The sequence below is a fragment of the Mercenaria mercenaria genome, chromosome 14 (genome assembly GCF_021730395.1).
Source record: "Mercenaria mercenaria strain notata chromosome 14, MADL_Memer_1, whole genome shotgun sequence".
Taxonomy (NCBI): Eukaryota; Metazoa; Mollusca; class Bivalvia; order Venerida; family Veneridae; genus Mercenaria; species Mercenaria mercenaria.
In genome coordinates, this window is record NC_069374.1 from 66,160,941 (window position 1) to 66,175,019 (window position 14,079).

Here is a 14,079-nt window from a genome sequence, read left to right on the forward strand (position 1 = left end):
CACGGGCAGAATGTCGAGCCCGCCAGCTGTCAAGTGTAAACTTGACCTTGGACCTGGTTCTTGCGCATGACACTCAGTCTCATAATGATGAACATTCATGCAGAGTTACATCAAAGTCTCGCCATGCATGAAGAAATGCTCCGGACAAATTTGACCTTTGACTTCCAACTGTGACCTTGACCTTTGAGATAGGAACATGGAGTTTGCGCATGACACGCCTTCTCAATGAGGTAAACATGCATGCCAAATATAAACAAGATTGGTCCATGCATCTGAAGTTATGGTCCGGACAAAATCGGACGCACGCACGCACTAACACCGAAAGTGGTGACTATATAAAGCTCACCGCAAGCGGGCTCGAAAAAAACTGGGAGAGGACCTTAAAATGACGCACATTGACCCAGAACAGTTAAACAGTTTCCGGGCGATAAGGATAGGACAACAATTAATAGAGAGGTTGATCATGACCAGCAGCTGTCCCTATTGATTTTGAGGTCAAAGGTCACATAGACCAAGTTTGAAGATCTACCAAGCAGTTCATGAGAGGAAGTCATTTAAAGTATGTCTATATTTAGCTCTAGTTAGTGGCCCCTTAAAACACTTTAGTAGAGACCCTTACAATGATGCTTGTTGAAGATCCCTCAAACAGTTCATGAGAAGTCATTCCTATTTTCAGCTCTAGTGCCAACTGACCCCACAAGAAAAAAATTGGAAGAGAACCTTATAATACTACAGACAATTTGATGAGGATCCATATGGCGGTTCATGGGAAGTTGTTACAAGTTTTTTCTTCTTCTATTTTTAGCTCCTATGGGACCAAAGATGAACCATTTGTAAAAAGTTGACAGAAGTCAATGCTAGGATGTAGGGTACTGCTGACAAAGTTTGGTGTAATTCTGATTAGTAGTTTCAGAGATGTTTAAGGTTCATGTAAAGTGTTTTGAAACTACCCCTAGAGTGATTTTTTTTTGTTTTCGTCTCATAGGCCTTTGTTCCTCATAAAATTATCCAAAACTGTTCAGAATAAGCAGTAGTGTCTTTCAAGAGAGGTAGTTGTTTGGAATTATAAAATTTCTCTTATATCGCATTTACTTTGACAGTCTACATTCTGTTTTGTAGAAAATATCAACTTTTTAAAAAATATTTTCACATTATGTCTAACAAACCAATGCCAACGCATTATTGAGCAGGAACTTTTTTCAGAGTGACCTTGACCCCTAAAACAATTATGAAGATATCCAGACTGCAGGCAATCAACATACAAAATTTGAAGACTGCAGGCAAAAGAATTTTTCAGTTATAAAGTTAAACCATTTTCAGAATCAAGGTCACTGCAACCTTGACCCCCAAACATGTTGGGTCATCTACTGACACTCATCCAATGAAGTCTGACCACATTCTTAAGAAACTGAACGGAAACCAAATGGTCTATATCTACCAATAGAAAGCAGAAAAACACACACCCTCTTCCCTGAAGGGGGCATAAAAACCTGGTTGTATTATATACTCAGTGAGACATAATTATGCCAGTTGGAATCAGGTATCTTTGAAATCACTTAGAAGTTCTGAATAAATCACTAACTTCTTCATACATAGTTTTTTTTTATTTATTTTCTGAAAATTTTCTTTAAGTATTTTTCTGTACACCATACACATCTTCAGATCTATGTACAAAATGAAATATAAACAAATCTGCAATTTATGTGTCATGATATTTAAATAGACCATCTAGGCTGCTTTATACAAAACTAAAAATCAAATGTACATTTTATACACAAGTAATAAACAGTCAGCTGTTTTTGAAACGAACAAGTTTTTTTTCACTCCAAGTGTTTAATTCAAAATCTTATAAAAATTGCTGTTGTTTTAATCCTTTTAAATGTGGAATCATGTCCAGTCTACACAAATATAAACAAGAGCACTGCCTTGCGGTTGCTGACGCTCCTCTGATTTTTTTGTATAATAGAAATATTGTCCTACCCATGATTTTCTAAGTCTAAAAAGGGCCATCATTCTTGCAAAAAGCAGGATAGAGTTATGTTTCTTGATGTACAGCGTCCGCTTATGATGGTGAAAAACTGTTGCAAGTTTTAAAACAATAGCTTTGATAGTTTATGAGAAAAGTTGACTTAAACATAATACTCAACCAAGAAAATGATTTTCTAAGTCCTAAAGGGGCAATAATTATTGCAAAAAGCAGGATGGAGTTATGTTGCTTGATGTACAGGGTCAGCTTATGATGGTGAACAAGTGTTGCAAGTTTCAAAGCAATAGCTTTGATAGTTTAAGAGAAAACGTTGTCCTAAACTAAAAACTTAACCAAAAAATCTGATATTTTCTAAGTCCAAAAGGGGCCATAAATCTTGCAAAAACAGGATGGAGTTAAGTTTCTTGCTGTACAGGGTCAGCTTATGATGGTGAACAAGTGTTGCAAGTTTTAAAGCAAAAGCTTTGATAGTTTAGTAGAAAAGCTGACCTAAACATAAAACTTAACCAAGAAAACTGATTTTCTAAGTCCAAAAGGGGCAATAATTCTTGAAAAAAGCAGGATGGAGTTATGTTTCTTGATGTACAGGGTCAGCTTATGATGGTGAACAAGTGTTGCAAGTTTCAAAGCAATAGCTTTCATAGTTTATGAGAAAAGTTGACCTAAACATAAAACTTAACCAAGAAATCTGATATTTTCTAAGTACAAAAGGGGCCATAAATCTTGCAAAAAGCAGGATGGAGTTATGTTTCTTGCTATACAGGGTCAGCTTATGATGGTGAACAAGTGTTCCAAGTTTCAAAGCAATAGCTTTGATAGTTTAGGAGAAAAGCTGACCCTAAACAAAACTTAACCAGGCAACGCTGACGCAGACGCCTATCAAGTGATGACAATAACTCATTTTTTTTTTCAAAAAATCAGATGAGCTAAAAATTATTCACTTCTACTTTTTAAAGTTTCTTTCTGTTTTGTTTGCAAACTATAGTTAAATGAAATTTTGAAATGTGTTAATAAAATCGGCTTATATCTATTCACCTGCAAATCTAGTAAGACAGTGGAAAGCTTGCTAATGTTCCATTTGCACAAATTATTTGAATGCTAGCACTACCCTTCAAAACAACCTTAATATCATATAAACAAAACAATTCTTTTTATTAAATCGATCTGGAAAAAAAACAAAGTTTTTTTTTTAACTTTTACATCTGACAACTAGTCTGTAATGTAACAATGAAATATACAAAATCAAGCATTCCAACTCGCAATGGAAGAGATAATTCATAATTGCACTTAAATGATAACTTTACAAGAATTATATCAACAAAAAGACCCTGAGAGCATTTCTTTGAAAATTCCCCGTTTCTTTGGGGGGAAAAAAACGCAATTTTCAAACAGAATAATTTACTGTTGTGACTTTAAGATGTAATTTATATTTCAACTAAACTTCAAGCATTTCTTTAAAAACACATATACAGTTATACATGAACCAGTCAAGTAAGTAATCAATATATGTTCTTTCAATTAACTACATTTACACTTTTACAATTTATTTCATGCAGCTCACACTTGCACATATCACAATATTCTGTAGACACTATATTTGAACCAACATCATCTACGGTACACCATTTTATCGTACTTGTCATATTTATCGTATTTGTCACTACGATCACGCGAGGGACTCAAATGATGTCCGTTTCTGTGTTTACGCGAGTGTCGGTCAGGCGAATAATATCTGTCTTTATTTTCTTTATAATCTCTGTCTTTGTAATCGCGATCCTTATCCTTCGACCTTTTCTTGTGACTAGATTTGTATTCAGGGGATGGACTGTATGAGTAACTCCTGCTACGAGATCTGTGTTTTCGCTTACGCGACTTGTGTATGTCCTTGCTGCTACGTCTGTCTGGTGAGTACTTGTCTTTCTTTGATTTTCTCACTGGTGTAAGACTCCTCCTTTTTCTTTTCTTTGGTGCGGGACTGTAACTTCTACTGGAACGGGACCGCGATGACCTGTAATATATCGAAGTGATAAATAAGAATTTAAAATGGAATAATCTTACTGCAGTGTGCTTTAATGATTTACAGGGCTGCCAGTGTTTGAAATTTTGAATGCATTTATCCAATAACATGTACTGAAATATACACCAGTATGTCCAACGTAAGTTTATAACAGAACCTAAAATTTTGTATGATTTTTTTACAATAAAATAATATCTACAGTGCAACCTATAACGAGCAAACATCATTAAGAACACTGTATACATTTGCTGCAAAGAGTTTGTTGCTCTAGAGGTTTCGTGTTAATTTACTACAAAATAATGGGAAAGAAAATGTCCGTCTTTATACGCTATAGATATAACTGCACTTTAGGAATTGTTAACTACGATTATACTGTATTTTTTACCTTGATCTACTCCTCGACCTGCTTCTTGATATACCATTTCTCCTCTTCTTTGATCCATCACTGAAATAAGCAATATATATACAGATACAATTCTCTTTTTGTTTATGCTAAATTGATAAATTTAACTGAATTGTATAAAACATGAAAATACTACTAAACTTCTGAAAAGCAATCCATAATCACATTTATTTTGTTTTGTTTACCCACAAAATCAAACTCTTCACAAGTATATACAATCACTTTACAACAGACATGTTTTCTTATTTCTTTCCATGTTCACTCTATGGAGGCTGTACTGTAGCATGTTTTAACAAGAGTGCAAGAATGTCACAATATACGCCCGTCACAGCAAATTTCTTTACTCTAGCACCTGTATTTGCAAATGGAATTTTCATTTTGTGGTAATTTTTGTAATAACTAAGTGTTTTGTTTTTCTTAGTTCACAAAAAAACTCCTTACCAGGTAGAGATACCTTAAAATACACCTAAAATTGGAAAGTAACATCTATGTTGTACCACAGAAAAGTGGTCTTGGTTTTTCCCTACGCTCAATTATAAAAAAGTTACAATATAAGTTATTTATAGTAACAACTAAGGGAAGTTAATCTTAAAAAAAAAAAAAAAAAAAAAATGTAAGTCCTCACAAAAATCTTTACCAGGTAGAGACTGGTCAAAATACACCTCAAAATTGGATGTAGCATGCATGTTGTACTACAGAAAAGTGGTCTCGATTTTTCCCTACGACTAGTAATGAAAACTAACATATCTGAACATATCTAGTCCAACAAAGTGAAGTATTCTGAAAGAAGGAACTGCACATGACACTTGTCTCATATGATGTATATTGTGTCAAGTTACATCAATCCTTTGCTGAGAGAAATGCTTCGGACAAAGTCATTCTTGTATCTGACCTTTGGCCTCTAAGTGTGACCTGACCTTAGACCTAGACCTGGTCTTGCGCATACACTACTCTCTGTGGAACATTTGTCAATAATCAAATCCCTCTATGCATGAAGAAGATGCTCCGACAAGGTTTTTCTTATTCCTTTGACCTATTAATGTGGACCTGACCTTAGACCTAGAGACCTGGTTCTTGCCATGACATCGCTCATGCTGTGAACATTTGGCCAAGTTATATCAAAATCCCATGCATAAGAAGAAATGCTCGGACAAAGTTTTCATTCTTATCCTTTGACCTCTACTAGTTGACCTTGACCTTAACTAGGACCCTGGTTCTTGCGCATGACCTACTTCTCATATGATGAACATTGTGCCAACTTTCATCAAATCCCTCTATGCATAGAAATATGGCTCTCGACAAGTCATTCTTGAATTTGACCTTTGACTCTAATGTGACCTTGACCTTAGACCTAGGACCTGGTTTTGGCATGACACTCCGTCTCAGTGGTGAACACTGGCCAAGTTCATCAAAATCCCTTCATGCCATTTAGAAGATATCTCGGACAAGGTAGTGACGCCCCTGCCAACGCCGCCTCCAGGCTTCCATAATGTCCCTTTTTTACAACTGGCGTATAAAAAGATTACCTGTCGAGCTTTCATCTGTTTCGATTCTTAATCTTCTTGAGATCTCAATTATGAGTTGGATTTGACTACATTTTGTGAGTCATGAAGAGTAGCATAAGTTATTAAATCAAATGGCTCATAAGGTCACAAGTTTTTACAATCTTTCATTTCAACTAATCAAACTGAACACTGATTTTCACAGACAACCAAGATACGACACTAATTGACATTTAACACTAGTTCAGCAGATGGATAATTGTTTCACTCTTAACTGAAGAATAATAAATACTGGAATTAGCACAGTAAAGGATTTTTCTTTACTTAAATTGAATTAAAGACAACAGTAGCTACAAAAGTACAAAGTTATTCTTTATATGCAAATCATAGCAAGTTTCAATTGAAAAAAACGGTAAAACATTATAGATACAAGGCATATGACAGTTACAGGTATCAAATGAAATGGTCATACTGACAGGCATAACACATATTGTGCTCAAAAGCAGATGTAAATATGTAATTGCAAAATATTCTTTCACACTTACTCTGTCTTGAGGTAGAATTTGGCGTGTCTCTTTCAGAGAATAGTCCCTTTGCATTCTTTTTACTTCTAGCTGCAATTCTTACAGAATTACTTCTTCCAAGCTTTGGATTTGCTACAAAAACACAAGAAGAAATCATGAGAGAACAAAGAAAACCAGGTTTACTATATAATGATTACTATCTGAACAATAATCCTCAAAGCTAACTGTGTAAAAGTTTACTTTCTTAACTATAACATAGCATTTAACAACCGAGTGTTTTTTTTAAAGTCCTTTTTTCATCAAATACTTAAGTGTCAATTATTCTTGGGTTTATTGCCCCTTTCGTTTGTTTGTTTTGGGTTTAACGCCATTTTTCAACAGTATTTCAGTCATGTAACAACGGGCAGTTAACCTAACCAGTGTTCTCAGATAACCAGTCTACAACCTGTTCTACCGCAAGAAAATGCCATTTCCCACATGAATCAAAGCAACACACGTCTTTACGCACGGACGAACAACACCCGCCCGAGGATCGACGGACGACGACCGCCGCATCCAAAAGCTCTACACTGCTCACTTTTGCCCTCTGTCACTTAAACAATTAACCAAACTACCCAGATTCTGTACCGTAACCCTTACTCTTAAGGTAACTGCCAACTTCTCCAACAGAGGATAAATTATTCATGTACAACTGCCTTCCATCAAATTGTCATTGAAGGCACATGCCTTGGCTAGATCATACCAAGCTTACATGCTTAGAACACTTTCCCTTTTAGCTATGCAAGCACAGGAATTCAGCATTAATCGAGTTACATTAGTTGTATACTGTGGCTCTAGTGAATGAAACTCTGACCTTTTCTAGCAACCTAAGAGTGAGACAGATCCCTGATATCCTCCAACTACACGATACTCAACCATGGGGGACTGTTAGGCAAAGGAACCTGCAACACAAAATATATACTAGAAATGTAATCCTTTGCATTACTAATTCCCATGCCAATATGTACTTTATTTCATTTTTTTTCTTATGGAACAATGCTTGGAACCTTTAAGTTTGCTTTAACTGAATCAATACACTAAAGGTCATGTAAAATCATGCTAACATAAAACATCCCACAAAATACAAAGTCTTGATTGATTTACATTTCAATTTTATTCTAAAACTTGAGATCAATTAAGTAACTTAATTTCCGTAGACCTCTTTTTGTCTTTCTTTCTTTCTAACAAAACAAAATCAGGAGAGAATTCAGACACTGTAAACTGAAAATCAAACTAACCTGAAGCTGTCTGGCAGCAAGCCATATACATGCACATGCAATAGTTTCTGGATTATAGCGTACAAATACATCTGTCCGGAAACTGTCATTCATGTAGTTCCTAGAAAGAAAAAAACACAAGTTAGCACCAGGTTTACCATATCTAGGTCACCTGAAACAAAACCAAAGACATTTAAAATCGAAGTGAAAGCTTTCTTTGATGTAAACGCTTTTTACGACAAAGTGTGGCAAAAAGATTAGTGATTTAAATTCTTGTAAAGATTGAATGCTTTAACCTTTCAAAATTCTATACCAAACAGTTGTCTTTAGCAGAAACATTAAAGAAAGTTTTCAATCACAAAAAGAACCAAATAACTTTGAACCAATTTCACTTAAAATTTTGACACGTTCTTGACAAAAATCTTGTCTAAGAATTAAAATAGAAAAGAAATGCTTACCTGTGTATTTTGTAACACCGATGGAATCCAAAAAAACAACTAGAAAACAAAGGTTGATTAAACATGCAAGTCCAAATAAAAGATAATAATTGCACCAAGTTGTCACCACATTTGCCGCCATGAACCAAAATAATGTTCTCCAAACTAATTTGTGCATTTCAGTTCTTTTTCTCCTCGATAGTTCCTTTAAAGCCTTCAAATGCCATAGAATTAACAACACTGTTTTACCATGTTTGTCACCACATTTTGGTTCCCATAAATCTTTCTAACAAGCGTCTGAACTTTGTCCTCTGCTGTATCTGAAATTCTAAGGACTGAGATATTAGAAGCACTTGCTAAGTGTGCTACAGTTAACACCCCATACTATTTTACTATAAAGTACAGACTTTATGAATTTTTGCGTGTGTAAAAATGTTACTTTTTGCATAGATCTTAGGTATTCTTAAACAGAAGTAATGTATTTATGAATTACAAATGATTTTTTTTTCGATCAAATAAATGGCCAAACTATCTAGACTCCTTTTAGAATGAATATATCCAAGATATGAACACATTTGGCACACTGAATTCATCCAGACATCCTTTGCTGACTTTACGGTCCATTCGTTACTGTTCATTGTCCACTTTCACATTCGGTGTTTCAATGTCGACTGAAGTTTGGCCCAAGCAGAGGCTTGTTCTTTCGGCACTCTTCAATTGTCCTAGTTGTGTCTGTCGCATATACGTTACCAGGCTTTTGCTTCACACTAGAGCAATGGTGTTACATGGGCAGTTGCTCTGACATTGGCAATTTGGGGGTGACAAGTTTTCTGGCTACCCACCTAATCTGGGGTAGGCAAAAAGGAAAAATATGAGTTAATAATGCAGGAACAGTGAATGAGAAAACATAAGTTACTTAGTCACAATTTGAAGTGAAAATGGTTCAAAATTACATCAGAAAGAAAATATATATCAACAACAAAATAACATCATTTACGATTTAAAAAAAATATACTTAAACACAAGAGCTGAACAAGATTTAGACAGAGGAAATGTAAACAAAATAATTCTTTGTACTTACAACGCTTACTGGAACCTAAAACTGACTCCCCAAAAATGGTACCAAAGACAAAACCAAGATAATTCCTAATATTTTTTCCAAATATTTTTCACAGTATCTTGGGACATGACCAATTTTGCTGGTTTCAGCTACTGGACTCTATTTTGCCTTGCTATATTTGTAGCTAAAGCTCAACTTCTGCTTTGTTTGCAGAATTTATATACAAATCAACATTGGTTGTTAAAAACAAAATTATGCATTAAATTCAGATTCTTCTAACATGCAAAAAAGTAAATTAAAGGCAAAGCATCTAATAAAGGTCTGACAAAACCAAATTTCACTGTAATTTATTGAAATCTACAATATCATATGTGACAAAATTAACTTTACAAATTTCTGAAACACTGAATGACATGACAATCTGTTCCGAAAGCAAATTTTTTCAAAACCTTCCACAAGGCACTTTCTTAATTACCCTCTCACTTGCCAGCTGATTAAGAGGAAAGAATGTCAAGAAAAAACATTCATATGTTCAGCAAGAGGCTTGCACATGTATGAATGCCCCTTACCCTAAAGTAAATGCAAGATAAAACATCATGACTTGTTCATCTCCAAAAACAAAGCAAAACTGACCAGTAACTTAATTTTTTGCTTCTTGTAAAAAATAATGAATGACAAAAACGTGATTTCCAAAGAGAAGTGGTGATATAAAATGTATATAACAGGAAATGTTTCCCCACAAATTAATACATACTTTTCTTTCTTTAATAACTTCAGTTCTTGAAATATTTCATTATGAACAAAGTGCTGGAACAATTTCTTTTTTGCTTTTTAAAGAAATTCTATAAAGAACAATTACCATTACTACTTAGTCAACTTGAATTTGTTTCACCTATATATTACCTTATAACAACAATTTCCTTGAAAAGGTGGCAAAAAATTCACACATTACAGGGCCATTCCCCAAAGTGAAAAAATCCCTGAAAATTTCCCAGTAAAACTGCAAGAGAAAATAATGATAAGTGAAACAGTTTTGTCAGACATATTTTAGTTGCAAAACCTTTAAGATAGTACTGCAAATATAAAACAGAAAGAAACACATCAACTTACCATGCACATTGTACCAATTTTTGATTTTGGTTTGACTCCAACACTTGTAGGTACATCACAATGACCTGGAAGAAATTTACAACAAGTTTATACATGATCAACTTTACAATACTGGAACCCTGTGCCACACTTCCCATACTGTTTCTGCTGCAAAGTTCTGCGGAATAGATTCCAAATTAACGGTAGACTGACAATTATCAGCCGCTAGTCTAAAGCAAAGTTTAAAATAAGAAAGAAACAATTTTTTTTTTAAGTTCCTATGAAAAAAAAGGTCCTAATTTTCCTCTCAATGGTAACTTCTTAGGCAAAATGTGGTCTTTTATCAACTCAAGGAAAGCTCTTGTTAATCAGAAACAGTATGGCAATGTGTTCAACAACCCTGAGCATACAGATCCTTTAGGTTACTCAACTGCCTCATTATTGGTAGAGGTGTGCTCCATTAACACTGATATCTGCTTCAATAAATCCAGCCTGTTGAAGCAAGGACTGAGGATTGTCTCCAGGAAGAGTTAGGTTTCATGACAACCTAGGGAAGCCTGTGAGGAAAGGCTTTCTCATTATACAGAGTCAGCATTACCTGACTTAACTTGGCTTTTCCTGAATTGTGAAAGCCTGTCTCCCTACCAGCCATTTGCATCTGGAAACCAAATAATTAAAAAACAAACACATGTTTATATATTTCAAATAATACAATGTTATTAGGAAGTAAAACTGAAATGAGAGTTACCTTATGTGGGTGCTTCACATGCACACAGAAGCCCAACTCTTTGAGCACCCGTCTTTCTGCTTTTATCACTTGATTTTTTAAATTGATGTAATTTTGGTCCAAAACCATGGGATGAATATTCCTGAAACAAAATATGTATACATCAAACGAATTAGAAACATGGTGTTTTTGACTTGTATAGACAAACTTTCACAGAGGGACCCATGCTGTTGTACGAAACTTTGGGCAATAAAGCGAAGTAATTAATCATTATTCAATTCTACCCATTTGTATGCAGTCTAAAGAAACAACATAAATATTGCTTAGAAAGAAAGGTTTGTTATAAAAACAAAAAACATCATTTTGTCTAACTGGCTTGTGCCAGTTCAATTCTGCACAATTCACCATTACTGAAAATTTACATGGCTCTAGTGTGAACATCCCTTTTAAACTTGCCATTAGATACAAAATATTTCTGTAAAGCTGCCTTAGATTGACTTACTTCTGATTGCGGACTTGTTTCACATGATGGAATGTATTGATGACATCTCTGTTTCTTCTAGGACATTCTTCAATCTTTGATGCCAAGTTCACACATGCCATGGCTAAAACCTGGACAAAAACATTGACAATTAACAAGGTCTTTACCAAATGGTTAAGAAAGGAGCCAGACTTTTATATTCCAAATTTATTCATCATTGTAAAAGGTAAGTTACTTAATCTTGGTTGAAAGTTGTCAAATTTTGATGTTCAGATTGTTTTATATTTGTGATGGGCAATCTTAACGTTAGTCCTATCAATAAGACCTGACATAACATATTTTAACATTTTGACGTCTATCGGTTATGTCAGGTCTTATCGGATCGCCATGTATAACATGTAGTGAGAAGCGAACACACTTCATGTCGCCTCTAATCTTCAAATTATGAACAACATAACCCAATCCTAAGTGAAAGAACACTACTTACACCGAAAATAATCCTTTTTTTCAACTGCACATGTGAATAATTATAAAATAAAAGTTACTTTTCATATATAAATATCGAGTTGTTTCTTTCCACTGTATGTATTGCCGTGTATCTGTATTATGGTGTGCAACATTGCCGGTCTATTCCGAATGTTGTGTAAACACAGTTTATTTTGAGAATCAATTTTAGACGAAATATTTTCCCTCTGGATCAATTGGCAAATAGTTCACGTGGAAAATTGTTTTCGTCTAAGTCGATTCTAAATATATTATAACCTGCTGAATATGCTTGAAAAATGGCGGAATGTGTATTGAAAACTGTACACAATTGACATATATTGGATATGAGGGCTTTTAAAGGTAAATTTAAACGATATATTACTAGAATATGATAAATAACGGTAGGCTGGACTGTCTAAACCTGCGTATATCGTATATTTTTCGTGTGAGAAAATGCTACATTCTACTGATTAGGGCCCTTTTAGACGTTACAATGCAGATTGAAAATAAAATGTAAAATAATAAAATAATGAATGTTGAAGGTAAAATGAGCATGTACACGTCTAATATTTTGGACTATCTTAACGTCAAAACTTCAAAGGACCAAAATAATGGGAGGATAAATCACATTACATAGTCATGTAAAGTTAAGTGTAAATTTTATTTAAATTTATACAATTATGGCTAATTCAAGCCATAGTCATTTTAAACCTATAGCAATTTATAAGCATGCAAAGCGTAGACAGCTATGAAAATTTTATTGGAAATTTCCTCCACTATTTTTGTCTTTTGAGTGTTTGATGCGAGTGGAAATATTGCCCATGAGAAAAATAACTCAATTTCCTAGGATTGCATCAAATTTGTTGGAACTAGAAAGAAAATAAAAATCCTGATATAAAGTAACTTTGAAGAGATAATTGGGCTAGACTTTAGAATCTGTCCGTAGCTTTCTCGTTATTTGGGCATTCTTTTATTTATCGATGTGGTAGCATATATTTTCCTCGCCAGGTTTAGAAAATGCGGGGGGTGTGGGGGGCAGCAGCCCCCCAATTATGAATTATACAAACTAAAAAAGCCTTACCTTTATTTAAACCATACAGGTACTGGATATTGCAAATTATGCAGATTTTACCTACGGACAGATTCTAAAAGTGCTCCGATAATTGCATCAACAGTTTCAAGAGAACGAGTGTAAATAGAAAATGGTGGCCTACTTCACTAAACTTACTTCCTCTCCAAACCTCTTACCTCCATGTTGTGTTTCACGAAAGACTTTGAATAGTAAAATCTCTGGAACAACACCTGTCCTGTCGCCATTGCCACCTAAAAGGTAAATAAAACATTAATTTAAAATATTCTCACTGACTGAATCTATCAACTGTTATCCCTAGGATACATTTTATGCTGAAAATTACTTGGATTATGTCAATTTATGAAACAAAGCGAACAAACCTGCGGCAACTTGAGCAAAATTCCAGCGGTCTGTATTAGCTCACATCCAAGTATTCTGAGATCAGTTTCTGTTTCTAAATCTAAACCATCTTGCATTGAAGGGGTTGGCGATAATTTTTCGTCTGGGATGAGGACATTTTCAAGGGTTAAAATCACTTTACTAAAATCTCTTTCCATCGTGGCCATGTTGGATCTACGTGACTTCTACGAATTGATAGTATTCATCCGCACGTTGGAACAGAATGTCAAGGACGATGTTTTAAGTATGAATTATAATGGTATATTTATTATGTTACATTCGAAACTTCCAACTGTATTTTAATTACGAGGCACACATTTGCAAGAAAGTTAAAAAACAAATAAAAGAAATACTGAAAATATATGTGCACTATTTTTATCGGATTTATTTTATGATGTCATTTTCATAAAAATATTTAAATTTTGATTGGATAAATATGAACCAATGAAATCTTACCGGAAATGGTCAACTTGATTGCAAAATTGTAAAATGCCTGTGGTGAATGAAGAGAATATATTCTATTGAAATAATGTAAAAAATGCTAAGAATCATTTAACACAAACTGCACGGCCACTGAAACGCGACGTCTAGTCAGCATATAAATATCGTAAACAAAGTCAGCTTGTACTACCAGCAACC

General features: G+C 34.4%; 1 protein-coding gene across 1 annotated transcript; it reads right to left on the bottom strand.

Annotated features, from left to right (window-relative positions):
- Positions 1-1,591: 1,591 nt before the first annotated feature.
- LOC123527791 (cyclin-L1-like) lies at positions 1,592-13,643 on the bottom strand. The gene is made up of 11 exons (XM_053522681.1): positions 13,422-13,643; positions 13,218-13,292; positions 11,505-11,614; positions 11,024-11,144; positions 10,297-10,361; positions 7,711-7,810; positions 7,344-7,374; positions 6,455-6,565; positions 5,354-5,361; positions 4,390-4,496; positions 1,592-3,995 (listed from the first exon to the last, which is right to left on the bottom strand). The coding sequence occupies exons 1-11, from the start codon at positions 13,605-13,607 to the stop codon at positions 3,596-3,598; spliced, it is 1,314 nt and encodes a 437-aa protein (XP_053378656.1). The 5' UTR covers positions 13,608-13,643; the 3' UTR covers positions 1,592-3,595.
- Positions 13,644-14,079: the final 436 nt, after the last annotated feature.

Bases quoted from the DNA above. Each gene is read 5' to 3' on its own strand.
- LOC123527791 (XM_053522681.1), bottom strand. From the start codon at position 13,607: ATGGCCACGATGGAAAGAGATTTTAGTAAAGTGATTTTAACCCTTGAA. The intron at 11,615-13,217 runs GTAAGAGGTTTG...GTTTTTGTCCAG, and splicing joins TCGTGAAACACAACATGGAG to GTTTTAGCCATGGCATGTGT. The intron at 3,996-4,389 runs GTAAAAAATACA...GATATATTACAG, and splicing joins AGGTCGAGGAGTAGATCAAG to GTCATCGCGGTCCCGTTCCA.